General features: G+C 42.5%; 2 protein-coding genes across 4 annotated transcripts; one reads left to right on the forward strand and one right to left on the reverse strand.

Moving 5' to 3' along the window:
- Positions 1-468: 468 nt before the first annotated feature.
- eaf1 (ELL associated factor 1) lies at positions 469-18489 on the reverse strand. The gene is made up of 6 exons (XM_068000915.1): positions 18242-18489; positions 15823-15917; positions 11915-12051; positions 10239-10405; positions 2726-3001; positions 469-1860 (listed from the first exon to the last, which is right to left on the reverse strand). Exons 1-6 carry the CDS (start codon positions 18342-18344, stop codon positions 1814-1816), a joined length of 825 nt encoding a protein of 274 aa, XP_067857016.1. The 5' UTR covers positions 18345-18489; the 3' UTR covers positions 469-1813.
- Positions 17834-27284, forward strand: mettl6 (methyltransferase 6, methylcytidine). 3 transcript variants are annotated; one of them, XM_068000893.1, is made up of 6 exons: positions 17834-17999; positions 20503-20872; positions 22015-22149; positions 22786-22956; positions 25357-25498; positions 26456-27284. In XM_068000893.1, exons 1-6 carry the CDS (start codon positions 17902-17904, stop codon positions 26611-26613), a joined length of 1074 nt encoding a protein of 357 aa, XP_067856994.1. In that variant the 5' UTR covers positions 17834-17901; the 3' UTR covers positions 26614-27284. The 3 variants fall into 3 exon arrangements, with proteins under 3 accessions (XP_067856994.1, XP_067857000.1, XP_067857007.1); XM_068000899.1 differs by having other exon boundaries at positions 17927-18569; XM_068000906.1 differs by having other exon boundaries at positions 17928-18766.
- The last annotated feature ends 556 nt before the right edge of the window (positions 27285-27840 follow it).

Below are 27840 nucleotides of genomic sequence, written 5' to 3' on the forward strand. Positions count from 1 at the left end.
AGGAAAGAGAGAGGGGGGGTGAGAGGAAAGAGAGAGGGGGGGTGAGAGGAAAGAGAGAGGGGGGGTGAGAGGAAAGAGAGAGGGGGGGTGAGAGGAAAGAGAGAGGGGGGGTGAGAGGAAAGAGAGAGGGGGGGTGAGAGGAAAGAGAGAGGGGTGGTGAGAGGAAAGAGAGAGGGGGGGTGAGAGGAAAGAGAGAGGTGGGGTGAGAGGAAAGTGAGTGGAGAGACAAAAGAAACCTGCTCCCAACCTCCTCCAATATTATGGGGAAATCAGGTTATTCCTCCCAATTAGTCATTTTATTTCTCAACTTACTATTTAGCAGGGGATAACAAATTCTTAATGCATCCAGTGACATCTCGATAATATGTACACTACTCAAACGTCTTGGTTTGACAGGCTGATGTGTTCAGTATCTGGCTTACAGTCTTACACATCAATCCTGTTAGAACACATTAAATATTAATTCCCTGAATGTACAAAAATCTTGCTGCATGCTTTATTTTGATATGAAAATCCTCCCATATTTAAAATGGAGACATGTGGTTTGGCACCTCATTTCTGTTTCAATTGGAAATCCTGAGTGATATTTCACAGACATAGGCAGATACAAAACACATGATGAGGTCCTTACCTTGGCTGAGTTGCTAGGGGGAGGTGCTGGAAGGTCATGCAAAAATAGAAAGATGAGTCACCCTAAGCGGCTCTCACACACCTCCCAGTGACTGGTTACCGAGTGGTCCTGGCAGAGGTCTGGGAGCAGATCACCAGCCCACTCACTAGGGCTAGAATTGATATACAGCGATTGGGAGTAGGGAGAAGACAGAATTGCATCAGACATAAACAGTAATGCATTCTCTATTTTATACACACATATATCAAATTCAAAAAGATATCATGAATCAAATGAAAGAAATTTTAAAAAAATTATTCTGGACATAGATTACAGCATTTTTCACTGAATTGCTGAAACAGTAAGAAATGCCAGCTTTGTATGAAACATTAACATTGCAATATAAAGAAAAAGATGCTAATGCTGCTCAAGATGCACTTCATCCACATTGTACATTTGTATGTTCAGATCACTGTGCCCCAAAATGTTTTTTTGGAAATTAAAACTCATTCTAGCAACTTTGTTTCACAAAGAAAAGTCAAAAGCTTAGGAAACAATCCTGCTGAGGAAAGAGTCCTCAGTGCACCTATAATCCTTACTAAAGACTTCAGTGACAGAGTTCAGGTTTGTATCCACTGAAGACTCTACCACTAGCCATCATAAACCACCCAGCTCAATACCGCAGTCACTTCACAGACATCTCGATATTTGAGGGATATTGGCTCTCCCAAGGAATTAATCTGTTTCCACGTTGTGTGATATCTGTTCTGATATATAAACTTACTGTATGATTCATATTAATATGTAAGGTAACAATGCTTTTATACATGATTGAGCATTGAAGTCTATTTCTATTTGTCTGTCAGTCCAATTCTGAATATGTAAGCTTGCCATTCAGTCCATTTAAAATATATTTGATCAATAAGCCTTCAGATAATTAATTAGAATACCTGACAAAATATACAAGTAAAACAAATTTTTCTAGTTTAACTTTAAAAAAGCAGTTAAATATATTTTTTAAATAAAACATACTGCATTAATTACCCAACACCCCACATGTGATATTAAAACTGCAGTAAGGACACACAATAAATGAGTTTTCACATTAAATCACTAATCTAGTTAATGCATCAGCAAACTTCTACACCAATGTCATCTCCATGTTAGGTCATTGTGGAGGTAGTGGTCCATTTTCTTAAGACTTCAATCATCACTGTCGCTTCCAGATTCACTCAATTGCAAGTCATTTCCTGAAAATAAAGATTCATGTTATTATATACAGAAAGCAACCTTTATGTAGCTATTCGCACCTATTTTCATTTTGTAGCCAATCATCTTATATAGGGGGAATTTTAACTCCTGGGCAGGGAGCCGGCAAGATGCGCAGGTCACCTGCCCGGGAGCTGCAGTGGGAGACCAGGTCCATTTTACTGGCAGGCCACATTAGCATTCCACCAGCCAGCTGCCCACTTGAAATGGGCATCTAGAGGCAGATAGCTGGATTTGGGCCTACTAAGATCAGATAGCCCGGAGGCCGCCCGGCTCAGGAGAGTTTCACCGGTAGGAAGGGGAGCCCGGGGCGGCAGAAGCCCAAATTTTCTTTGTGAGGCTCAGAAGAGCACTCCCATAATAAGCTATTTACATGACTAGAAAAAAAGCTTACGGTAATTGATTATTCGTTATCGTATACATTTCATGTACAATGCTGTCTACGAATGGGTAGACTGTCCTATTGTTCAACAATGTTAGAGGACATCAAAAATAAGGCTATTTGATATAAGTTCACTTTCAATGCTGATATTCTCAAACAGGAGAGAAAAAGTTGCTTTTGGATAGGAGTTGGGGATATCTGCAGTCCTTCAAGGCATTAAGTACATTTTTGAAAACTATGTAATCACAGCAGACAGTAGGTAATATTCTGAACAATAACCAACAGGTTTAAGGCCTCCTGGGATTTGCCATAAACAATCATGCTCAGGAGGGGGTCAGAAACTTTTACTTTAGCTTGATATTGAATAATTCAGTGCCTTTTTTTTGCATAGAAGGAAAATGGAACATAAACTTGGTATTTTGCACAACTGCAAGTAATAACGCAGCAAAACATTGCATACTTACTCAATGTGCTCATAAGCTGATTGCTTCCTGGTCTGCTGGTGCCATTTGTAGCAGCATTTCTGTTACTGTACTGCTGGTGTTGCAGCTGCTGTTGCTGTTGGAGTTGGGGTTGGGATTGGGATTGAGGTTGCAGCTGTGGCGGTGTAGAGGAGGGGTGAGCCTCATTTTCCACATCACTGCTGGAACTGTCGTCACTGCCAGAGGAACTTCCTGAAGCTGAGGAGCTACTGCTGCTGCTGCTCATCTGTTCAATAATATCAACTTCAGCTCTGAGTTCTTAAAGAGTGGGAAAAAAACAATTAACATAAGATATCAGCTTACTATTCACTGGCTTTCTTTAAAGTAACATAGCTCAATCTTTAGAAGACTTTGTGTGTGGAAAGCTGTGCTCCTCTACAATCCTCCACCCCCTTGTTTTTGCAATAAATTTTTTGGGTTGGGAGGGCTGGAAGGATGGAATACAGTAAAAGAAAATAAAGGCAACAATTCAAAACTATATCACTGATCAAGTTAATTTAAAAATCTGTCCTCTTCCCCCTTCAATGCCCCGCACCATAAAGCACACGCTACTGATATCCATGGACAGTAAGCTTGCAACCTTATCATCGCTGCGTAATTCTGATCACCAGTAGTGTAAATAGAACAAGGTAATACTTTTTAAAGAAAATATGCCTGTGGTCGATACAGTCATCAATAGGAGGAAAAAAATAATTAACTCCTTTTGAGAAAAGAAATTGAGATTCAAGCATGCTCAGAGATAGCTCATTACCTTCTTGTTGAATGTAAGGGGATTCACTACTTCTGCTACTGGAGAAATTGTAATCAGACACACAGACCTCCACGATTGTACTGAGAACAAGACTTCATTTGTAAATGACACTACAGTTGGCAGAAGCATAATGAGGACCAGTAAAAGTAGATTCAGAAAGATTTGGATCTTTTGGGAAATTGGCAAATAGATGGCACATGCAGCTGAACACTGACAATTATTAAAATTAGTATGGAAGCAAGGAATTAAAATATGGAATATGTATTGAATAGAATCATGATGGAGCACACAGATTAGAAAACAGATTTACAGTTGTTATGGAAAAATAATTGAAACTGAGTATCTAGTTGTGGTAAAAGAAGGCAAAACAAACTACTGAGTTACATAAGCAAGAATAAAGAATACAAGTCAAAAGAGCCATGTTACTGTATAAAGAACTGGTTAGACTTCATGTTCACAACAATAACTTGCATTTATATAGCACCTCTAACGTAGTAAAACGTCCTAGGGCGCTTCACAGGAGCGCTAGCAAACAAAATTTGACACTGAGCCACATAAGGCAATATTAGGACAGGAGACCAAAAGCTTAGTCAAAGAGGTAGCTTTTAAGGAGCATCATAAAGGAGGAGAGGGGTAGAGAGGCGGAGAGATTCAGGGAGGGAATTCCAGAGTTGAGGGTCTAGAAATCTGAAGGCACGGCCGCCAATGATGGAGCGAAGAAAATCGGTGATGTGCAAGATGCCAGAATTGGAAGAGCGCAGAGATCTCGGAGGGTTGTAGGGCTGGAGGAGGTTACAGAGATACGGAGGAACGAGGCCATGGAGAGATTTGAAAACAAGGATGAGAATTTTAAAATCGAGGCGTTGCCGGACCAGGACTCAATGTAGGTCAGCAAGCACAGGGGTAATGGGGGAATGGAAGTTGGTGCGAGTTAGGATATGGGCAGCAGAGTCTTGGATGAGCTCAAGTTTATGGAGGGTGCAATTAGATTAAAAGAAGAGACCTATAATGTTGCCAAGAAGAGTAGTAAGCCTGAGGATTGGGAATTTTAGAAACCAGCAAAGGATAACCAAAAAATTGATAAAAAGGGGGAAAATAGAATATGAAAGTAAACTAGCAAGAAATACAAAAACGGATTGTAAAAGCTTCTACAAGTATGTAAAAAGGAAGAGAGTAGCAAAAGTAAACGTTGGTCCCTTAGAAGCTGAAACAGGAGAACTTATAATGGGGAATATGGAAATGGCAGAGACATTAAACAAATATTTTCTATCTGTCTTCATAGTCGAAGACACAAAAGCATAACAGAAATAGTGGGGAACCAAGGGACTAATGAGCATGAGGAACTTAAAATAATGAATATCAGTAGAGGAAAAGTTCTGGAGAAACTAATGGGACTAAAAGCCGATAAATCCCCTGGGCCTGATGGCCTACATCTGAGGGTTCTAAAAGAGGTGGCTACAGAGATTGTGGATGCATAGATTCTAGAATGGTCCCAGGGGTTTGGAAGGTAGTAAATGTAACCTCGCTATTCAAGAAAGGAGAGAGAGAGAAAACAGGGAACTACAGGCCAGTTAGCCTGACATCAGTTGTCAGGAAAATGCTGGAATCCATTATTAAGGAAGTAGTAACAGGACACTTAGAAAATCGTGTTTTGATTAGGCAGAGGCAACATGGTTTTATGAGAGGAAAATTATGTTTAACAAATTTATTGGAGTTCTTTGAGGATGTAACTAGTAGGGTAGATAAAGGGGAACCAGTGGATGTAGTATATTTGGATTTTCAAAAGGCATTCGATAAGGTGCCACATAAAAGGCTGTTGCTCAAGAGAAGGGCTCATGGGGTTGGGGGTAATATATTCGCATGGATAGAGGATTGGTTAAAGGACAGAAAACAGAGAGTAGGGATAAACGGGTCATTTTCAGGTTGGCAGGCTGAAAGGATCAGCACTAGGGCCTGAGCTATTTACAATCTATATTAATGACTTAGATGAAGGGACCGAGTGTAATGTATCCAAGTTTGCTGACGATACAAAGGTAGATGGGAAACTAAGCTGCGAGGAGGACACAAAGTCTGCAAAGGGATAAAGACAGGTTAAGTGAGTGGGCAAGGTGGCAGATGGAGTATAATGTGGGGAAATGTGAGATTATCCACTTTGGTACAAAGAATAAAAAAGCAGAATATTTTTTAAATGGTGAGAAACTATTAAATGTTGGTGTTCAGAGATCTGAGTGTCCTCGTACAAGAAACACAGAAAGTTAGCATGCAGGTACAGCAAGCAATTAGGAAGGCAAATGGCATGTTGGCCTTTATTGCAAGGGGTTAGAGTACAAGAATAAGGAAGTCTTAATACAATTATATAGGGCTTTGGTACACCTGGAGTACTGTGTACAATTTTGGTCTCCTTACCTAAGGAAGGATATACTTGCCTTGGAGGCGGTGCAACGAAAGTTCACTAGATTCTTCATAGACGGACTACAGCGGTTCAAGAAGGTGGCTCACCACCACCTTCTCAAGGGCAATTAGGGATGGGCAATAAATGCTGGCCTTGCCAGCGACACCCACATCCCGTGAACGAATACAAAAAAGATTGTGTAGAATGGGCCTATACTTTCTGGCGTTTAGAAGAATGAGAGGTGATCTCATTGAAATATATAAGGTTCTGAGGGGGCTTGGGTAGATGCTGAGAGATTGTTTCCCCTGGCTGGCGACTCTAGAACTAGGGGGTATAGTCTAAGGGTAAGGGGTCAGCCATTTAAGACTGAGATGTGGAGGAATTACTTCACGCAGAGGGTTGTGACTCTTTGGAATTCTCTAACCCAGAGGGCTGTGGATGCCTAGTCATTGAGTATATTCAAGGCTGAGATAGATAGATTTTTGAACTCTAGGGGAATTAACGGATGTGTGGATCGGCAGGAAAGTGGAGTTGAAGCCAAAGATCAGCCATGATCTTACTGAATGGCGGAGCAGGCTCGAGGGACCGTACGGCCTGCTCCTGCTCCTATTTCTTATGTTCTTATGCAAGGTGGGAAGCTGGCCAGTAGAGCATTTAAATAGTTGAGTCTAGAAGTAACAAAGGCATGGATGAGGGTTTCAGCAGCAGTTGAACTGAGGCAGGGGCAGAGACGGGCGATGTTACGGAGGTGGAAGTAGGCAGTCTTGGTGATGGAGCGGATATGGGACCAGAAGCTTATCTCAGGGTCAAATGGGACGCCAAGGTTGCGAACAGTCTGGTTCAGCCTCGGTCAGTGGCCAGGGAGAGGGATGGAGTCAGTGGCTAGGGAATGGAGTTTGTGGCGGGGACTGAAGACAATGGCTTCCATCTTCCCCATATTGGGAGGAAATTTCTGCTCATCCAATACTGGATGTCGGACAAGTAGCGTGACAAATCAGAGGCAGTGGAGGGGTTGAGATAGGTGGTGGTGAGATAGAGCTGGGTGTCATCAGCATACATGTGGAACCTGATATTGTGTTTTTGGATGATGTCGCCGAGGCGCAGCATATAGATGAGAAATAGGGAGGGGGTCAAGGACAGATCCTTGGGGAACTCCAGAGGTAATGGTATACTGAGGAGGATATTATTGGTCTTAAAAGGTTGCATTGTAGATTGTAAGAGCTTCTACAAGTATGTAAAAAGGAGATTAGTGAAAGTAAACGTGGGTCCCTTAGAGGCTGAAACAAGAGAAATTATAATAGGAAATAAGGAAATGGCAGAGGCATTAAACAAATATTTTGTATCTGGCTTCACAGTAGAAGACACATAAAACATACTGGAAATAGTGGGGAACCAAAGGGCTAATGAGAGTGAGGAACTTAAAGTAATTAAGATTTGTAAAGAAAAAGTACTGCACAAATTAATGGGAGTAAAAGCCAACAAATCCCCTGGACCCGATAGCCTACATCTTAGGGTTTTAAGAGGTGGCTGCAGAGATAGTAGATTCATTGATTTTGATCTTTCAGAATTCCCTAGATTCTAGAACAGTGCCTGTAGATTGGAAGGAAGCAAATGTAACCCCGTTATTCAAGAAAGGAGGGAGAGAGAAAACAGGGAACTATAGGCCAGTTAGCCTGACATCAGTGGTAGGGAAAATGCTAGAATCTATTATTAAGGACGTAGTAATAGGGCACTTAGAAAATCATAATATGATTAGACAGAGGCAACACGGTTTTATGAAAGGGAAACAGTATTTGACAAATCTATTCAAGTTTTTCTGAGGGTGTAACTAGCAGGGTAGATAAAGGGGAACCAGTGGGTGTAGTATATTTGGATTTTCAAAAGGCATTCGATAAGGTGCCACACAAGAGGTTGTTACACAAGATTAGGGCTCATGGGATTGAGGATTGGCTAACAGACAGAAAATAGAGCGTCGGAATAAACGGGTCATTTTCAGGATAGTAGGTTGTAACTAGTGGGGCGCCGCAGCTATTTACAATATATATCAATGACTTATGAGGAGACTGAGTGTAATGTATCTAAGTTTGCTTTTGATACAAAGCTAGGCAGAAAAGTAAGCTGTGAGGAGAACACAAAGGGGCTGCAAAGGGATATAGACAGGTTAAGTGATTGGGCAAGAAGGTGGCAGATGGAGTATAATATGGGGAAATGTGAAATTATCCACTTTGGTAGGAAGAATAGAAAAGCAAAATATTTTTTTAAAAGGTGAGAGACTAGTAAATGTTGGTATTTAGAGGGATTTGGGTGTCCTTGTACACGAATCACAGAAAATTAACATGCAGTTACAGCAAGCAATTAGGAAGGCAAATGGTATGTTAACCTTTATTGCAAGGGGGTTGGAGCATAAGAGTAAAGAGTTCTTCCTGCAATTATATAGGGCTCTGGTGAGACACCTGGAGTAGTGTACAGTTTTGGTCTCCTTACCTAAAAGGATATAGTTGCCTTAGAGGGGATGCAACAAAGGTTCGCTAGATTGATTCCTGGGATGAGAAGGTTGTCCTATGAGGAGAGATTGTGTAGAATGGGCCTGTATTCACTGGACTTTAGAAGAATGAGAGGTGATCTCATTGAAACTTAGAAAATTCTTTGAGGGTTTGACAGGATGGGTGCTGAGAGGCTGTTTCCCCTGGCTGGAGAATCTAGAACTAGGGGTCATAGTCTCAAGATAAAGAGTCAAGCCATTTTGGACCGAGGTGAGGAAAAATTTCTTCACTCAGAGGGTTGTGAATCTTTGGAAGTCTCTATCCCACAGGGCTGTGGATGCTCAGTCGTTGAATATATTCAAAACGGAGATTGATAGATTTTTGGACCCTAGGGAGTCAAGGAATATTGGGATAGGGCGGGAAAGTGGAGTTGAGGTTGAAGATCAGCCATGATTTTATTGAATGGCAGAGCAGGCTCGAGGGGCTGTATGGCCTACTCCTGTTGCTATTTCTTATGTTCTTAAAAAAGGTAATATCAGGTTCACACAAGGGGTAGTGGAAATCTGGAACTCTCTTCCCCAAAAAGCTGTTGAGGATAGGTCAATTGAAAATTTCAAAAATGAGATTAATAGATTTTTGTTAGGTAGTGGTATTAAGGGATATGGAACTAAGACAGGTAAATGGAGTTAAGATACAGATCAACCATGATCCAACTGAATGGTGGAACAGGCTCGAGGGGCTGAATGACCTACTCCTGTCCCCATGTTTATTATGGGAATTTAAATTATGAGGAATAGTGAAAAAAGGAATAGGAAGTTGGCTAAAAGACAAAAACAGAGTAGTGGCTAATAGATGCTTTTTGAGCTAGAGAAATGTAAATGGTGGTGTCCCACCAGGTTCAGTGTTCGAGCCATTGCAGTTTACAGCCTAGAAAGAGGTTCATCATATCTGTGCAGGCTCTTTGCATGAGCAATCCAGAAATAACCCCACTGCCCTGCTCTCTTCCCATTGCCATGTATCTTACTCTGCTTCAAATATTTATCCACTTTCTCTCAAAAGATACAATGGTCTCTGCCACTCCCTGTGGTAAAGCACACTTCTCCACTATAACTGAATCTGCCAATTGCCTGTCCATTTCCCATGTCTGTCTATGTCCTCCTGAAGTCTTTTACAACCCCGCTTGTCAAACCCCCTACTTGCACTGACTCTTGGGGAACACCACTTCTTCAAGCCTTCTCTCATCCAAGCAACACCCATTTATCCTAACCCTCTTTCCTGTCAGTCAATCAACTTTCTATCTAAGCTGCTTCATTCTCCTTTTATACCATACACCTAAATTTTTGTAACAAGCCTCTTATGGGAATTCCTTATCAAACACCGTCTGAAATTTTATCTACACATTTACTGCATTTCTTTATCTATCCAAATTGGTCACTTCTTCAACAAACTTGAGGCGGCGGATCACCACCACCTTCTCAAGGGCAATTCGGGATGTGCAATAAATGCTGGCCTTGCCAGCGATGCCCACATCCCATGAATGAATGAAAAAAAAGAAAAATGATCAAACATGTGTATGAATGACCTGGGCTTGCGTCTCTCAAAATCTGCAGATGACACAGAAATAGACAGCTTGGTTAACTTTGAAAAGGAGTGTAAATAACTTCAGAAGGACAAACGGGTTAGTAGACAGGGCATAAAGATAAATTGTAGAGAAATGTGAGGTCACATATTTTTGGAGAATGAATAAAGATAGAAAATATACACTAAATGACAAAACTTTAAAAGAAGCATTGGGGGCTTGTTGCATCAAATGGCTTTTCCTATTCCTAAAATTTTCCATGTTCTTATTTCCATAGACCCTATGCATACCTCTTTTTATGTCATCGAGTTGTGGTTCAGGTGAGGGATTGTCCTTTGAAGGAGATGTTTTGGGTCCAGCGCATGGCTTATTAGGAGCTCTAAACTGTGAGGAAGGCTGGGATCTTCGCACCAACTGCGACTCCAATTGAGCCTGGATTTTACTGCTCCCTTCAGCTCTGAAATTATTAATAATTAAACATTAAGGTGTATTCAGACATCAACCACATCATAGCAGTAAGAAATCCTTTAACATCACCATCTCAAAAATAGCTTTAATAGAATATAGAATTCATTTATCTAAATTATTGTGTAAAATTTAAAAAGAGCAAGTAGATCTGGGTGGGAAATAAAATGCTCCCGTTTCCTATTTATTTTGCCCATTGTCTCGCTTCCTCTCCTGAAGACACCAACTCTTGCTGGGGGATAGCTCCATGGGCATCACCAGCCCTCAAAGTGGCCATTCTACATGTCTGAGCCTAAGCATCGTGTGTCAGGAGGCTATTTATCCGTGGGGAGCCTCACAACTAAGCCTGTTCCTGTCCTCACCCAATATCCACGATCACATTTTTCAGGAGTCACTGGATAGTAGTGACAAGTAATGTGACAGTACATCATTGAGAAAAACTCGCCTCCCATCAGCAGTCATCAGAATGCTTATCTACCGTAAAACACCTCATGATACAGCCACATTATCAGCTGTTAGAAAAAAGCGGTGGCAGTAACAGAAGACATAAACTTCAACCAGAAAAGATTCAAGGATTTATAGTGTGTTGAAGTGTGTAACTTTGTCCAGACTCAAGACATTTACACACCATTTCAGATTTGTTCTTATGAATTGCACATTTACAATTCAAATCACCTGTTAAGTCTCCATTTATTTTTTATCTGCAAAGACCTTAACTGCAATGCTGGAGCACTGAACTCTCACTTAGATGGTCCAATTTGAATTAATTTCAACTGTGTTACTATCTCCAACAAAAATCTTCAACTTACATCACCAAAAGAGGGGGAAACACTCACTACAACCACATTGAATTACTTTCTATAATCAATCTGGGCTAAAAAAGAAACAAGATTATCTGGGAGACTAGGACACCAGCAGAACACAATTGGATAACCTAAAATGCTGCCATAAAATTGAATTGGCTGGTGAGCATTAAGTGCTTCTCAGCCTTCTCTGATAAAAATCAGATATGGTAATCTGCCTGATAGCTGTATGTCTTCTTCATCAATGCAGGAATCTTGAACATTGAGAAATTCAAAGAATCATTGAATTTATAGTGCAGGAGACGGTCATTCAGCCCATTGTGCCTGTGATGACCAAAGGAACAAAGGGAAGAGATTAGGAGAATTATATAAAAACATTTAAAGGTTTTGGGGACAGAACAGAAGAATGCGATAGCTCTTCGAGAGCTGGCACAAGTACGATGGGTTAAATGGCATCCTTCTCTGCGGTAAAATTCTATGACTCCATAAATACCAATGTATTTTTATATTTAGACATTATAGTCGGATTATAAAATTTAATATAGATGTAAAATCAGAAAAAAATAGAATAACCAACACGATGTCTTTACAAGTTCTAGTATGTGTACAATATTGACAGAAATGCTGTATTCTTATTAGTCACACAATTAATTGTTATTACTTAAGGATTCAATTAAAAACCACATATGTATTCTCACCTGGTTTTCTTCACCTGTATACTGCTACTGAGTTTTTCAAGCACAAACTCCCCTGTATCATGGTTAATGATAAGTACACAATCCTTCTGATATGGTCTTTTATTACCTTTGAACACAGTCATTGGTGGAGTAGAGCCCTGGTGACCAACAAACCAGATATTATTGTAGTTTTGCTTTACTTTGCCTTGTGTCAGATAGTTCAATTCTAACAAAGCTCCGACATAATTCCTCCTTCAGTAAATATATGACATGGAAAGATAAAGGCATATTAAAATACAAACTTTATGCATTAAAAGTTGGTTTGAGTAAGTGAACTAGTCTATTCCCGATAATTAAGAAGTCGTTTGTTGGACTAAAAGGTGTTGAATTATCCAATAATTTGAATCAAGCAATGTCCATAACACAGCAAAGTGGGAACTTAGTGCAAAAAAGCTGATAATTCCAAGTAGCTTAATTCAAATTAAGGGTGGACAGTACTGATGCAAAAAAAAATCTATCTTTTGAGTATTTATATACAGTAGAATGAAAAGGCTGTGCAAAAGTACATTGGATGGCTGACAAAAGTCATTTTTTTTTAATGTCATCTCTTTAATGCAAAGCCAAGTGGCTGTGCAGATAGGAGCTGGAGAATTCAGAAAGCAGAACGTTTACTTCAAATTAAAAAAAATCTTATCTGAAATAGCACTAAATAATAACGGTAAAGGTTAATGGGATTATTAATTTAATACAAATGAAGAAGTTTGTGGTAAATAACTAGGATGGACATATTGAAACTGACAAATTTGTAAAACAAAGTCATACATAAATATCCCCTTTCTTCCCTCTCTACCAATTATTTTCTCTACACAAATTCACCCGTAGTCCAGTGTCACTTGCTCATGCTCAAGAGCCACTCTCACTAATGCTTCTGCATGCTGCTCCAAGAAGTGAAAGGACCACAGTCCCCATGTGTTAAATTCCCAATTTCAAATATGCCAGCCTGGGCAGTTGCCAGATGGAGGCTAGGCATTTTCCCACATTAAGTTATGGATCTGATGGTTTCCAATAAAACACTGACCCTACAGTTTCAGCAGGGACCTTTAACTTGCTCTATGATACCGTGATTACCCAGTGCACCAATTAAAATTCTAGCTTTTTCTAATTGGATAGCAAGAATTATGCTGAATCCCAGCTCTGGTCACATCCCACAGCAGAGTAAATAAAAGCTTAGAGGTACACAAGGCAAGCCTACCATGGGCCACAGGTGAAAGTGAGGCTGTCCACAAGTTGCCTTCAAGCCACATAAGTATCACTGCCCTAGCCCATTCCTCATATTATTGCTAGTATTTATTCCAACATAACCAGCACATCTCCAGTGCTATAACTGAATAGCCTGGTGGTGAAGGATAGAATACTAGAACCTAGTCTTCAGTTGCTTTCAAGCCTTTATTCACAGAGCTCCACATTACACCCACACCACATCCTAGATCAGTTATCTTATAAAAGGATACAAGAGCCTTCCCAATTGATACACACCACCTGAATACAATTTTTTTTATTATTCGTTCATGGGATGTGGGCGTCGCTGACAAGGCCAGCATTTATTGCCCATCCCTAATTGCCCTTGACAAGGTGGTGGTGAGCCACCTTCTTGAACCGCTGCAGTCCGAGTGGTGAAGGTTCTCCCACAGTGCTGTTAGGAAGGGAGTTCCAGGATTTTGACCCAGCAACGATGAAGGAACGGCGATATATTTCCAAGTCAGGATGGTGTGTGATTTGGAGGGGACGGTGTAGGTGGTGTTGTTCCCATGTACCTGCTGCTCTTGTCCTTCTAGGTGGTAGAGGTCGCGGGTTTGGGAGGTGCTGTCGAAGAAGCCTTGGCGAGTTGCTGCAGTAGCATCCTGTGGATGGTACACATTGCAGCCACTGTGCGCCAGTGGTGAAGGGAGTGAATGTTTAGGGTGGTGGATGGGGTGCCTGGATGTTGTCCAGGTCTTGCTGCATGCGGGCTCGGACTGCTTCATTATTTGAGGGTGCCAATCAATTAACCCAAATTGATATAAATCACCAAGGATACAATTAACATTCAGCAGTGGCTTCTTGACTTCAGCACATAATCGAGGCTGACACTCCAGTGCAGTACTGATGGAGTGCTGCACTGTCGGAGGTGCCATCTTTCGGGTGGGATGTTAAACCAAGGCCTTGCTCCATCTGCACTCTCCGGTGGATGTAAAATATCTCATGGTACTATTAAGAGCAGGGGAGTTCTCCCCAGTGTCCTGGCCAATATTTATCCCATCACCAATATTTATAAACAGATTATCTGGTGATTATTATATTGCTATTTGTGGGATCTATCTGTGTGAAAATTGGCCTCCACGTTTCCCACATTATAACAATGCCTACACTTCAAAAAGTACTTCGTTGGCCGTAAAGTGCTTTGGGATGTCCTGAGGTCATGAAAAGCGCTATATAAATGCAAGTCTTCTTTTTTTTCCTACCCCTGACAGTCACCTCCGGAGTATCCCAAGGTTTCATTCTTGGTCTTGCCCTTTTCACATTTACCAGATGAGACATCATCCATAGGTATGGGATCAGTTTCCACATGTATTCTGATAATGCCAGCTCTACCTCTTCAACACCATCCATGACTCCATGCCCACCTGCGTGCTGTCAGATTGCTTGTCCAATGTCAGAAGCTCCACAATTGAACATCGCACAAAGACACCCTATTAGGCTTCCGGTTAAAAATTCCATACTTTTACCGTTTATTCCATTCTACTCCCTGGCTGCTAAACTCAGACTGAACTTTGGTGTCTTATTTGAGCCAGAGCTGAGCATCAAACCATTCATCCAATCCATCACTATGTCCACATACTTCCATCTCCATCAATACTGTCCGGCTCCACCTTTACCTATCTACCACTGACGAGACCCTCATCAATAGTTCTGTTATCCCCATTCTCAAGTTCTCCAGCACTCCCCTCGCTGACCTACCAAGCTCCAGTCTTCACAATTCCAACCTGTCCAGGATCCTGGCACTCACATCCTGTCCCGCACCAAGTTCTGCTCATTCATACCCTGTCATTGCTCGTCTCCATTGGCTCCCTGTTGTCCAGAATCCTCATCGTTACTTGCAAATACTTCAGTGGTGTTGCCCCTCCTTACCTCTGTACCTGTATCCAGCCCTACATATCTCTTTGAATCCTTCAACAACAATTTGCATTTATATAGCACTTTTAACATAGAAAAACATCTCAAGGGGTGATCAACAGCTTGGTCAAAGAGGTGGGTTTTAAGGAAGGTCTTAAAGGAGGACAGAGAGATGGTGAGGCGGAGAGATTTAGGGAGGGAATTCCGGAGAGCAGAGCCAAAAATACTTTGTTCACCTTTCCCAATTTCTCTTTTACTGCTCAGCATCTGTCTCCTCCTCTAAAGCACTTCAGGGTATTTTATTACACAAAAGGTTCTTCATAAACCAGGTGAAAATTGCTGTTCACACACAATTGGGAGGCATATTTCTCCCGAATAACCTGGCTGAAACTGACCCTCTAGAGGAAGCCTCATTATAAACTTCAGGCAGGATCGGGATACTACTGAACTATCTAGCCAATGCACAAACCCAGCACACGCTCACATTGATTTCTTTCCGAAATCATTAGGGAAGTTTTATTTTCAGGAGATGTTGCTTTGGACACCTGATTTGACAATACCCTTTTTAGGATTGCATGTGTGGAATCTGACACTTATTTGTGTAGCATCTTAAGGTGTGTATAGTCAAAAGAGAGCAGCAAGGATTTGGTGCTAGAGGGATTGTCAGAGAGCTGGTTGAATATATTGGTTTTGCAGAACAAGTCTCACTTGGGGTGAAAACAGTTTTGGTTTCACAAGAAAAAAAACTGCATTAATGAAAAAGATTGCAAACTTACTGGGATGTGCGGCAAAGTTATGGTGACTTGGTCACCTTTGCCAACCTGTAGCTCACCCTCACAAGAGGTATCGATGGATGCTGGTTTAAAGTCATCTGAAAGAAGAGATGCACAGATCAGTTACCAAAAAAAGATATGGGCATCCTACCAGACCAAATGTGGCGACATCTATCCATTAACGTCCCACTTGTTTTGTAGCTGGTTGCTTCTTATTTCATGCTGCTATTTCTTTCCAGAAAAATTGGCAAACATACTTGCCTTAACCAATACGACTGTAACTCTGTTTAAACTCCTGTAGAAAATATTGCAACGAGTGCAGAATGGTGCAACTAAACTTTTAATGAAAAGCCCAAACTAGTACTTTTGTAAATCCTTGCATTAAACAGTTGGGACGGTTTAAGTATCCATCGGCTATTGAAACACTTCAAGTCCTCAAGGTTAGTTGAGGGTGTGGAGATTCATGGGACTAGACCTGTTTTTAGGAAGTTAAAACCACAAATGCAGTCAGTTGTGTCAGCACTCCTGCAGAGGGATAGCTGGCACTATAACTTACTCACTTGATTACGTTCTTATGAAATAATCTGTCAAGAGTAGTAAACATATTGGATTTGTTCAGAGCATTCGGATGCAATGAAGGGAGAGTTAGAGTACTAGGAGATAAGCTTTGATGGGCCAAGTGGCTTTTTCTCATCCCTGAATTATTACATTCTTAAAACATTTTTACTATTCCTACTTCTTCATGTTTGAATGTGGGCAGTGAGTGTCCATGAGTGATTTGACCATGGCAGAATAACAAACAAGCCCGAACCCTGTACTTATTTTAAGTATTTTCTTTGTTCCTTCCAAAATAGTTTTGTCTATTAAACCTGAAAGTTCTCTGATAAGCATTCAATTTCATTTTTGACCTACAGTGCTCACACTAATTTTCCTGATTTTATTTATGTAAATAAAATTTGAAAATCAGCCTACTTAACTCTTGGCTCGGTATAATGCAAACAGTAGAGCTGGTTATGTGCTTCTGGGTGATTATATATGTATGCTGCAATACAGATGGTTGGCAATACAAATGGCAAAGGCAGTACTTTTGACCCTTACAATTAGTGAATGATTCGTACAAGTTTTATGATCATTCTGCACAAGTGTCAGTGGGTTTATTAACAACAGCATGTTTATACACACATACCTAATGTGCAGTTAGGTGGCACAGAATTACTATATTTGTGGTGCAGATATTTGGCACGTTATCTACATAGGAACAGGAGGAAGCCATTCAGACCCTTGAGCCTGCGCCACCATTCAATCAGATCATGGCTGATCTGTACCTCAACTCCATTTACCCTCCTTTGTTCCATATCCCTTGATACTCTTACTTAACAAAAATCTCAGTCTTGAAAACTTCAATTGACCCAGCATGCACAGCCTTGTGGGGATGCAAGTTCCAGATTTCGACTACCCTTGTGAAAAAGTGCTTCCTGATTTCACTCCAAAATATCCTAGTTCTAATTTTAAGATTGTGTCCCCTTGTTTCTATCCTTCTGAATTCCTTAATCATTTTAAACATCTCGATCAGATCAAAGTGTCAGCCTTGGCTCAGTGGTTAAATAGAGGACCTTTCTTCCCTCTCAGGCATATCCCATGGCACTATTCGAAGAAAAGCAGGAGGGTTCTCCCCCGTGTCCTGGCCAATATTCATCCCTCAACCAACATCACTAAAAAAAGATAGTCGGTCATTATCCCATTGCTGTTTGTGGGAGCTTGCTGTGAGCAAATTGGCTGCCACGTTTTGCACATTGCAACAGTGGCTAAATTGCAAAAAGTTTTTCATCGCTTGTAAAGCGCTCTGGGAGGTCCTAAGGTCGTGAAAGGCGCTATATAATTACAAGTCTTTCTTTCCATCACTCCTCAACCATCTAAACTCAAGTTTGTACAACCTGTCCCTCATCAATTAACCCTTTATCCCCCGCGATCATACCTGACCTGTGAGCTAGTGGGAGGAGGCGGTGCTGGAGGCTGTGTTCGGATTGGTAGGAATGGAACCACAGCCCGGGGGCAGCCCCGCGTAACCGGGGCAACGAGAGGATGGCGAGACGATGGGATGGGCAGCGTTTCCACGGTCACGGGAGCAACGGTCGGGCCCGCGATTCGGGCGGGGACAATAAACCCTCACTGGGGCCTTTGTGCGTAAACGCTGTAGCGGGGCGGGCTCGCTTTATTTTTAATACAGGAACTCTCTCCTTCCTCCCCGCCCCGTGTCGGCGGATGCGGCTCGAGGCCCCAAGAGAGACTCAGGCTCCGAGACGACAGGTGGTCGTCGCCGTCGCCGTCGCCGTCCCCCCCCACCCACCCACCCTCCGGTCTCTTTTCCCACCTCCCCCCACCCACCCTCCGGTCTCTTTTCCCACCTCCCCCCTCCACTCACAGCGGATGGTGTGGAACGAGCTCTTGGGCCGTTTCTCGAAGCTCTCGCCCAGTTTCAGCACGTGCTCCTCCTTGCCCAGCGCCGGCTGCGCGGTGCCGTTCATCGCCGAACGCTTCAATCATCAACCGACTGGCTGCTTTTTTTTTTCAAATAATGTTTTTTTTTAAAAAAAACGCGACCGACCGACCGAGCGCGCGGCGGCGGCGGCCGTTAAACTCAAACAGTAAACATCCCTCCCCCGGCGAACCGCGCATGCGCCGGGGCGGGGGAGGCGCATGCGCAGGCGGGGGTGCGTCGCTTTGTTTTTCTTTCATTCTGTTTTTTCCAGGTAGGCGGGACATTTGGTTAACGAGTGATGTCCCGGCCCAGGGTTTAGTTAGTATTTTTGTGTTTTGTTTTACGAGTGAGCGGTTCCGCATATGACGGAGTTCTGTGTCTGGGGCTGTTACTCGGTAAAACGACGTCACCGTTTCCGACGCTACTGAGAGTCGCTGAGTTAGTGCGTCAGAGGAGTTGGGTTACCAGGTAAATGATAACTCAACTTCTGGGACATGCGGACTGATAACTGGCTCTCTCTCAGATACGGACTGATAACTGGTGCTGTCTGATACACTGACTGATAACTGGTGCTGTCTGATACACTGACTGATAACTGTCTCTCTGAGGTACACTGACTGATAACTGTCTCTCTCTGAGGTACACGGACTGATAACTGTCTCTCTCTGAGGTACACGGACTGATAACTGGCTCTCTCTGAGGTACACGGACTGATAACTGGCTCTCTCTGAGGTACACGGACTGATAACTGGCTCTCTCTGAGGTACACTGACTGATAACTGTCTCTCTGAGGTACACTGACTGATAACTGGCTCTCTCTGAGGTACACTGACTGATAACTGTCTCTCTCTGAGGTACACGGACTGATAACTGTCTCTCTCTGAGGTACACTGACTGATAACTGGCTCTCTCTGAGGTACACGGACTGATAACTGGCTCTCTCTGAGGTACACTGACTGATAACTGTCTCTCTCTGAGGTACACTGACTGATAACTGTCTCTCTCTGAGGTACACGGACTGATAACTGTCTCTCTCTGAGGTACACGGACTGATAACTGTCTCTCTCTGAGGTACACTGACTGATAACTGTCTCTCTGAGGTACACTGACTGATAACTGGCTCTCTCTGAGGTACACTGACTGATAACTGTCTCTCTCTGAGGTACACTGACTGATAACTGTCTCTCTGAGGTACACTGACTGATAACTGGCTCTCTCTGAGGTACACTGACTGATAACTGTCTCTCTCTGAGGTACACTGACTGATAACTGTCTCTCTCTGAGGTACACTGACTGATAACTGGCTCTCTCTGAGGTACACTGACTGATAACTGTCTCTGAGGTACGCGGACTGATAACTGGCTCTCTCTGAGGTACGCGGACTGATATCTGGGTCTCTGAGGCACGCGGACTGATATCTGGGTCTCTCTGAGGCACGCGGACTGATATCTGGGTCTCTGTGAGGCACGCAGACTGATATCTGGGTCTCTGAGGCACGCGGACTGATATCTGGGTCTCTGTGAGGCACGCGGACTGATATCTGGGTCTCTCTGAGGCACGCGGACTGATATCTGGGTCTCTGTGAGGCACGTGGACTGATATCTGGGTCTCTGAGGCACGCGGACTGATGTCTGGGTCTCTCTGAGGCACGCGGACTGATGTCTGGGTCTCTCTGAGGCACGCGGACTGATGTCTGGGTCTCTCTGAGGCACGCGGACTGATGTCTGGGTCTCTCTGAGGCACGCGGACTGATGTCTGGGTCTCTCTGAGGCACGCGGACTGATGTCTGGGTCTCTCTGAGGCACGCGGACTGATATCTGGGTCTCTGTGAGGCACGCGGACTGATATCTGGGTCTCTGAAACACACACTGAGCTATATGGGCTGATAAATGGGACTCTCAGACACATATCGCCCGACACAGTGATAACAGGCACTCACTGAGATACCTGCGATAAAAGGTTGTGTAACATTTGCACCACAAAGGCTCATTTTAAGTATTTACCAACTTTAAAAAAAATCTTATCTTGTCCTTAAATGCAGAGCTGACCTGCATAGAGGAATCTTTTGATTGCACTGTACTGCCGGCATTGTGCATTGCCGGCATGGGCTCGATGGGTCGAATGGCCTCCTGTGCTGTAACCATTCTATGATACTGTTGAGAGTTTTAACCCACAATCTAAAGTTTGCTTTTCTCTTCAAAAAGCATTAAGACCCTCTGGAGTATTGCAAACACAATGGGGGATGTTATGGAAGCAAATGATTCTTGTGCTACCCAAACGTACAGAACAGAAGGAGTAAACAATTGCACTTTAAGCAGTAAGGTAGTAAGCATAACGCCTTCCAGATCAGAAGCAACCTTTAAAGCAACAGGACACACGGGAAGGATCCTTACGACTGAAGAAGCAGACAAGCTCATAAAAGACCAGAGCTTAGTGTCGGATTTTAAACAACAGAAGCTCGAAAAAGAGGCGCAGAAGAACTGGGATTTATTTTACAAAAGGAACAGCACCAACTTTTTCAAAGATAGGCATTGGACAACCAGGGAGTTTGAAGAGCTGAAAGCATGTAGAGAAGTAAGTGATGTTGAATAATGAAAACCCAGATAAGTGGTGAGTTACTTAGCTGCTATTTCAGCCCAGTGAAAACCTGCAGACAACATACTGATTTAAAAAAACTACAAAATCTTGGGGTGTAAATGTGGTAAGCCAGTCCATACACCTCGCCTCCATCATCCACCTCCAGGGAGGTGCTCCCACTTGGTTCCTTTCCTACTTGTCCCATTGTAGCCAACACAGGTCCCACAATGGCTTCTCCTCCTGCCCCCCCCCCCCCTAGTATAGTCACCTCCAGCGTATTCTGAGGTTCCATCCTTGCCCTGCCCATCCCCTCGCAAGCCCCCCCCCCATCCTTTTCCTTGCTGTCCCCGGAGACATTATACACAGGCATGGGGTCAGTGTAAATATTTATGCTAGCAACACCCAGCTTTTACCTCCACCACCACCATCAGTTCCATCAGCATCTTGTGCTAGAGTGCCTACTGTAGATGCGCCTACATTTTCTCCAATTCTACATTGGGAAAACTGAATCCATCATTTGTGGCTTCTGCCACAAACTCCGGACCCTTGCCTGCAACTCCATCACCCTCCCAACCACTCACTCAGGTTGAACCACATGGCACGCAAGCTCATCGTCCCACCGAGTAGCTAAGCTTCAAGCTCCACACCCTGTCCACCAAGACTGCTCACTTCCACCTCCGGAGCATTGCCTACCTCAGCCCCTACTGCCACTGCAAACCTTGTCCATGCTTTTGTGACTCCAAGACTTGACTCCTCTAATGCTCCACAAAACGCAACTCATCCAAAACTCCACTCCCCGCATGTCCTGCATTGAGTTCCACTTGCTTGTCACCCCTGTCCTTGCTGACCTCCACTGGCTCCCTGTCCCCGTTGGATTCAAAACAGCTTTTAAATTCCCTCCACAGCCTTGCCCCACCCTTCCTTTCCAACCCTGTGTACCATTCCATGTCCCTTGGTCTTCTGATTCTGACTTCCAGTGCATTTCCCCAACCTGTCTTTTCAACCCTGCTCCTAGTTATCTCTCCCACCACTGCTGGACTGTCCATTTTTTCTTGCGTGAACCACAGTGGATCATTTTACTATATTAAAGGTGCTATAAAAATTTATTTTGTTGTCATTACTGTTTATTTTTCTCGCAGTTTGAGAATCAAAAGCTGATTTTGTTGGAAGCTGGCTGTGGGGTTGGGAACTGTTTATTCCCCCTTTTAGAAGACGATCTGAATGTCTTCATTTATGCTTGTGACTTCTCTCCCCGAGCTATAGAATTTGTGAAGGTAAGTGCAAGAAATGTTTATAATTGCTTTTGATCATTTTTTTAAAATTGATGTAGTAGTTTTTTCTTTACATCTTTTGTGCTGAAGAGCTTCGAGGTGGAACAGATATTAAATGTACAATAGAGGTACGCCATTTGCACATACAACAGATGATACAGGCAGGCAGGCTTTCGGGTGATAGAATTCTCGATGGCTTAGATTTGAATGTAAAACCCTTGAAAGAAAGAAAGAAAGAAAGGAAGGAAAAGAAACAGTTGCAATTAAATCATGCCTTTCATGACTTCAGGACATCCCAAAGCGCTTTATAGCCAGTGAAGTATTTTTGAAGTGTAGTCACTGTTTTAAAGCAGGAAACATGGCAGCCAATTTGCGCACAGCATGATTCTACAAACAGCAATGAAGCAGAACATGCACAGTTGATATTTAGTGATATTAAGTACTTGGATTGTCAAGTTTAGCAACATTTCTAAATTCCCCAGATAATCCATCAGCTGTTTTAGACATCAGTGGAAATAGCTTTAAAAAAACAATAGTGTTAAAGCTAACCATAGTTTAATTGTATCTGACAAAGTGCTATTGATAGGAGTATCTTGTACAGATTCCTTCTCACCCACTCCTATGTTTGTTTTTATAAAGCAAAACCGCCTGTATAACGCTGAGCGATGTAAAGCCTTTCAGTGCGACCTAACGAGAGATGATTTACTGGAGAACGTGCCAGCTGCCTCTGTGGACGTTGTAACACTGATCTTCGTGCTCTCTGCCATTCATCCGGACAAGATGCAGCTTGCCGTAGAAAATATCTATAAAGTTAGTATTTAACGGTACACAAGTGGCCGTCTTGTTCATAGTGACGTAAATGGGAGACATTTAAAAAGATTTGGCAATCATTTTCTGTCAAAGTCAAAATGGTGAATTTGAAATGAAAGTAAATTAGATATCTATTGTACTGGTTATGTTACCTTTTCTCAATTAGTTGTACATTTTATAGTATTTTATACTATTATAGTTTAGCATGATATCTGTTTAAAAATATCAAAAAAATTGTTTTTTTTCGTTAATTGGACTACTTTGTACAAGAATTTGGAACAGATGCCTTTGAAGAAACCAGCGGGGAAGCACTGCTGTCGTGTTATCTCAAAAATGATCTTCCCCATAAATGAATAAATATAAGAATTAGAAAAGAGACAATTGAACACTTGGTTACTGTAGATAGTTTTACTTCTAAAGCTTTAGGCATTCTGTATTTTCTGAGTTTATTGTTTTGCCTTTTCTTTATTCTAGAATCATAGAAAATTGGAGTAAGAGTAGACCATTCGGCCCTTTGGGCCTGCTCCGCCATTCAAAATGATCATAGCTGATCACCTAACTCAGTACCCTGTTCCCGCTTTTTCCCCATATCCCTTGATCCCTTTAGCATTAAGAAATATATCTATCTCCTTGACTACATCTAATGACTTGGCCTCCATTGCCTTTTGTGGTAGAGAATTCTACAGGTTCTCCTCATCTCGGTTCTAAATGGCATACCCCGTATCCTGAGACTGTGACCCCTGGTTATGGATTCCCCATCCACTGGGAACATCCCTGCATCTGGCCTGTCTAGTCCTGTTAGAATTTTATATGGTTCGATGAGATCACCTCTCATTCTTCTAAACTCTAGTGAATATAGGCAGAGTCGACCCAATCTCTCCTCATATGACAGTCCTGCCATCCCAGGAATCAGTCTGGTAAACCTTCGTTGCACTCCCTCCATGACAAGGACATCCTTCCTCAGATAAGGAGACCAAAACTGCATACAATACTCCAGATGTGGTCTCACCAAGGCCCTGTATAACTGCAGTAAGATATCCCTGTTGCCTGTACTCAAATCCTCTTGCAATGAATGCCAACATACCATTCGCCTTCCTAACTGCTTGCTGCACCTGAATGCTCGCTTTCAGCGACTGGTGTACAAGGACATCCAGGTCTCATTGCACCTTCCCCTTTTCCCAATCTATCACCATTCAGACAATAATCTGCCTTTCTGTTTTTACAACCAAAGTGGATAACCACGTTATACTGCATCTGCCATGTTCTTGCCCACTCACCCAACTTGTCTAAATCACATTGGAGCCTCTTTGCATCCTCCTCACAGCTCACATTCCACCCCAGCTTTCTGTCGTCTGCAAACTTGGAAATGTTACATTCAGTTCCCTCATCCAAATCATTGATATGTATTGTGAATAGCTGGGGCCCAAGCACTGATCCCTGTGGTACCCCAATAGTCACTGCCTGCCACCCGGAAAAAGACCCGTTTATTCCTACTCTCTGTTTCCTGTCTGTCAACCAATTCTCAATCCATGCCAGTATATTCCCCCCAATCCTATGTGCTTTAATTTTGCACACTAACCTCTTGTGTTGGACCTTATCAAAAGCCTTCTGAAAATCCAAGTACACCACATGCACTGGTTCTCCCCTATCTATTCTACTAGTTACATCCTCAAAAAACTCCAGTAGATTTGTTAAGCATGATTTCCCTTTCATAAATCCATGCTGACTTTGTCCAATCCCGTTAATGTCTTCCAAGTGTTCTGTTATCACATCCTTTATAATAGCATTTTCCCAGCTACTGATATTAGGCTAACTGGTCTGTAATTCCCTGTTTTTTCTCTCCTTTTTTAAATAGTGGGGTTACATTTGCCACCCTCAATCTGTAGGAACTGTTCCAGAGCCTATAGAATTTTGGAAGATGATCACCAATGCATCCGCTATTTCCAGGGCCACTTCCTTTAGTACTCTGGGATGTAGATTATCAGGCCCTGAGGATCTGTCAGCCTTTAGCCCCATTAATTTCCCTAGCACTTTTTTTTAACTAATACTGATTTCCTTCAGTTCCTCGCTCCTACTAGACCCTTGGTTCCCTAACATTTTCGGGAGGTTATTTGTGTCCTCCTTTGTGCAGACAGAACCAAAGTATGTGTTTAATTGTTCTGCCATTTCTTTGTTCCCCATTATAATTTCCCCCATTTCTGACTGTAAGGGACCAACATTTGTCTTCACTAATCTTTTTCTCTTGACATATTTATGGAAGCTTTTACAGTCAGTTTTCTTTGAGAATGTGCCCACTAAACTAATACAGGTAAATTACTACTGTAGCTCCACTTTGTTCATTTGGCAGTGCATCATTGTGAAAGACCTGCTGACTGTGACTTTGATTCTTGTGTGTGACAGATACTGAAACCAGGTGGATGCATCTTATTCAGAGATTATGGACTGTATGATCACGCCATGCTCCGATTTAAAACTGGCCATAAGCTTGGCCCAAATTTTTATGTTCGACAAGATGGAACAAGATCCTTCTTCTTTTCTAATGGTGAGATTTATTATTTAAAAAATGTTTTTGGGAGTGTCTGCGCAGTGAGCCTTGGCATGCAGTTTGGCCCTGGGCATTGCATCCAAGCTTGATCCTGTTGTCACCAGACATATTTCCAGCAGGTGTTGCAGGATGGCGGCCAGCAGCAGGGCTTCTAGGTGATATCATGATCCTTCCTCCGCTCCCCCCCATCCCCCCCCCCCCCCCCACCCTGCCCAGGAAGGTTGAGGCTAGTTGTGATGCCACCACTGTTGCCTTGATTAACTGGGTAGCTGAGATGCTAAACTGAGGCCCATCTGCTCCCTCAGGTGGACATAAAAGATTCCACAGCACTATTTCGAAGAAGAGCAAGGGAGTTCTCCCTGGTGGCCTGGCCAATATTTATCCCTCACCCAACACCACTAAAAACAGATGACCACAGGGTGCATTTATCCCCGGTAAAAGTTGTTTGAGGCTTGAGTGTTTCAGAAAGTATATTTTCATTTGTGCTGAGATGCAGTTGTGATTTTTCTCAAAAGAAGTTGTGATGTAATTGAGATTTTCCAAGAGGTCTGGCTAACCAATCAGAAAAGCCATGTGCATGCAAAGGCAGTTTCATAAATTGCTGGCCTTGCTGTGACTGACTGGAAACGGAACGAGGCAAATATCTAAATTATCTTTCCTATGGTAAGATTCTCAGAAAGAGACTAACATCCTGGTAGGTTGGACAATCGTCTCCGTGCATGCTCAAATGAAATGCATCTATCACATGCAGCAAAGCATACGTTTTGTAGGGCGATGCATACAATAGTAGAAATGTCAATTATCTCTGGAATTATTAGTCATCCTGTGCTGGAATGGAGAGGTTGTAATATTAAAGATGCAGTGTTTCCATGGGGAAATTTTCATCCCCTGTGGACGTCCATTTCTGTCCATATTCAAAAACCTTTTATCATTTTGTGTATTTTTTCACTCTAGAGTACATGGCACAGCTCCTAATGGCTGCTGGGTATGAGGTGCTGGTCAATGAATATGTGTTCCGTGAAACTGTTAATAGGAAAGAAGGTCTGTGTGTTCCAAGAGTTTTTCTTCAATGCAAGTTTAAGAAGTCAAAGAGAGAAACAGAATATGTTTAATCTGTTGAAGTGTTACCACTGCTCTTTTTAAAATAAGTTATACTGTCATGACATTTCCCTCTAGATTGTCTTGCACTGCATTGTACCCTGGCAGAGGGGGCAGACAGGGTTACCTACTCCTTGCCCTGTGCCATTGTTACGCATGAATGGTGTCTTGGAAATTTGCATTAGGAGCTGGGGATGAGTTCGGAATCTTGTCTGTGCTGCTGCCTGTATGAGGTTGCTGAGTGGAGGTTCAGTGTCTCCCCACACAGGTGAAAAAGCTGGTAGTGAGAGTAGCTCCAGGGCTGCTCTTGTGGGCTTCCAAGTGGCTGACTCAGCAGCATCGATTGAAAGTATTGAAGCAGGTTACCTGCCAACATTTCTACCTCAGCCTAAGGAGACCAGAGGGAACAGGAGTCAAAATGAAGGATCTTAGACACTCGCCAAATGTTTTTGTTAAAACAATCAAAATTATTATACTGCATGATACCAGATTGGAATTTTAGAAGGCTCTCCATCTTTCCTCATCTATTTCGCTTTTATAAAATGTGTAATATTGGAGGTTTTATAAACTCTGCTGATGTTTGCTATCCTTTATTTTAATGAACTACCTTTTAAAATAAGTGTCATCTTCGAATGAAATATTTCTGTATTTGTAAATTGTACCATAAAATTTTGAATTTACACAATTTACGGTTTAAGTTTACTAAATTAATTTTTCCATTTGTAATGTGTTGTACTTGTATATTTTAACTCACTTTAAAAACTTAATTTCAGCTGTCATGTATCCTTTGCCAGAATAACCGGCTGCACTTGAACATGTCTTTTAAGTTATAAACATCCACTGTTGATAGTTTTGTCATTGTTTTACCTGGCTGAAACAGGGTTTGAGTAGAAAATAATTTACTGGCAATGATCCACTGGGTCACTTTATTTACAAATGAGAAGAGACTAATGGTGCACCGAGTTAGGATTCTCTACATGAAACAACCACTGAAACACACTGTCATGCTGGAGATGTAGAACTTTTCTTTGTAGCTACTAGGTGGCCGAATAGGGTGCAGCTGGACACAGGTAACAATCAGCAAGTGTCCTTGACACTGATTCTGGTGCCTGCTGGAAGCACTGAAAGAGATGGAAAACTTGTATTGGGGTACAAGGGGCAAATCGCCACCATAATCCTGACACATGCTCCAACCCTTCTGCAGTAACTGAAGGCTAACTGTATTCGAACTTCTGAGGGAG

Source organism: Heptranchias perlo, chromosome 2 (assembly GCF_035084215.1).
Source record: "Heptranchias perlo isolate sHepPer1 chromosome 2, sHepPer1.hap1, whole genome shotgun sequence".
Classification (NCBI taxonomy): domain Eukaryota; kingdom Metazoa; phylum Chordata; class Chondrichthyes; order Hexanchiformes; family Hexanchidae; genus Heptranchias; species Heptranchias perlo.

Coding starts and splice junctions, on each gene's coding strand:
- mettl6 (XM_068000893.1), top strand. CDS start 17,902: ATGGCGAGACGATGGGATGGGCAGCGTTTCCACGGTCACGGGAGCAAC. Junction 22,957..25,356: donor CCGTAGAAAATATCTATAAA/GTTAGTATTTAA, acceptor TGTGTGTGACAG/ATACTGAAACCAGGTGGATG. Junction 25,499..26,455: donor ATCCTTCTTCTTTTCTAATG/GTGAGATTTATT, acceptor TTTTCACTCTAG/AGTACATGGCACAGCTCCTA.
- eaf1 (XM_068000915.1), bottom strand. CDS start 18,344: ATGAACGGCACCGCGCAGCCGGCGCTGGGCAAGGAGGAGCACGTGCTG. Junction 3,002..10,238: donor ACTCGATGACATAAAAAGAG/GTATGCATAGGG, acceptor CCACTCTTTAAG/AACTCAGAGCTGAAGTTGAT. Junction 1,861..2,725: donor TCAGCTTATGAGCACATTGA/GTAAGTATGCAA, acceptor CTTTATTTTCAG/GAAATGACTTGCAATTGAGT.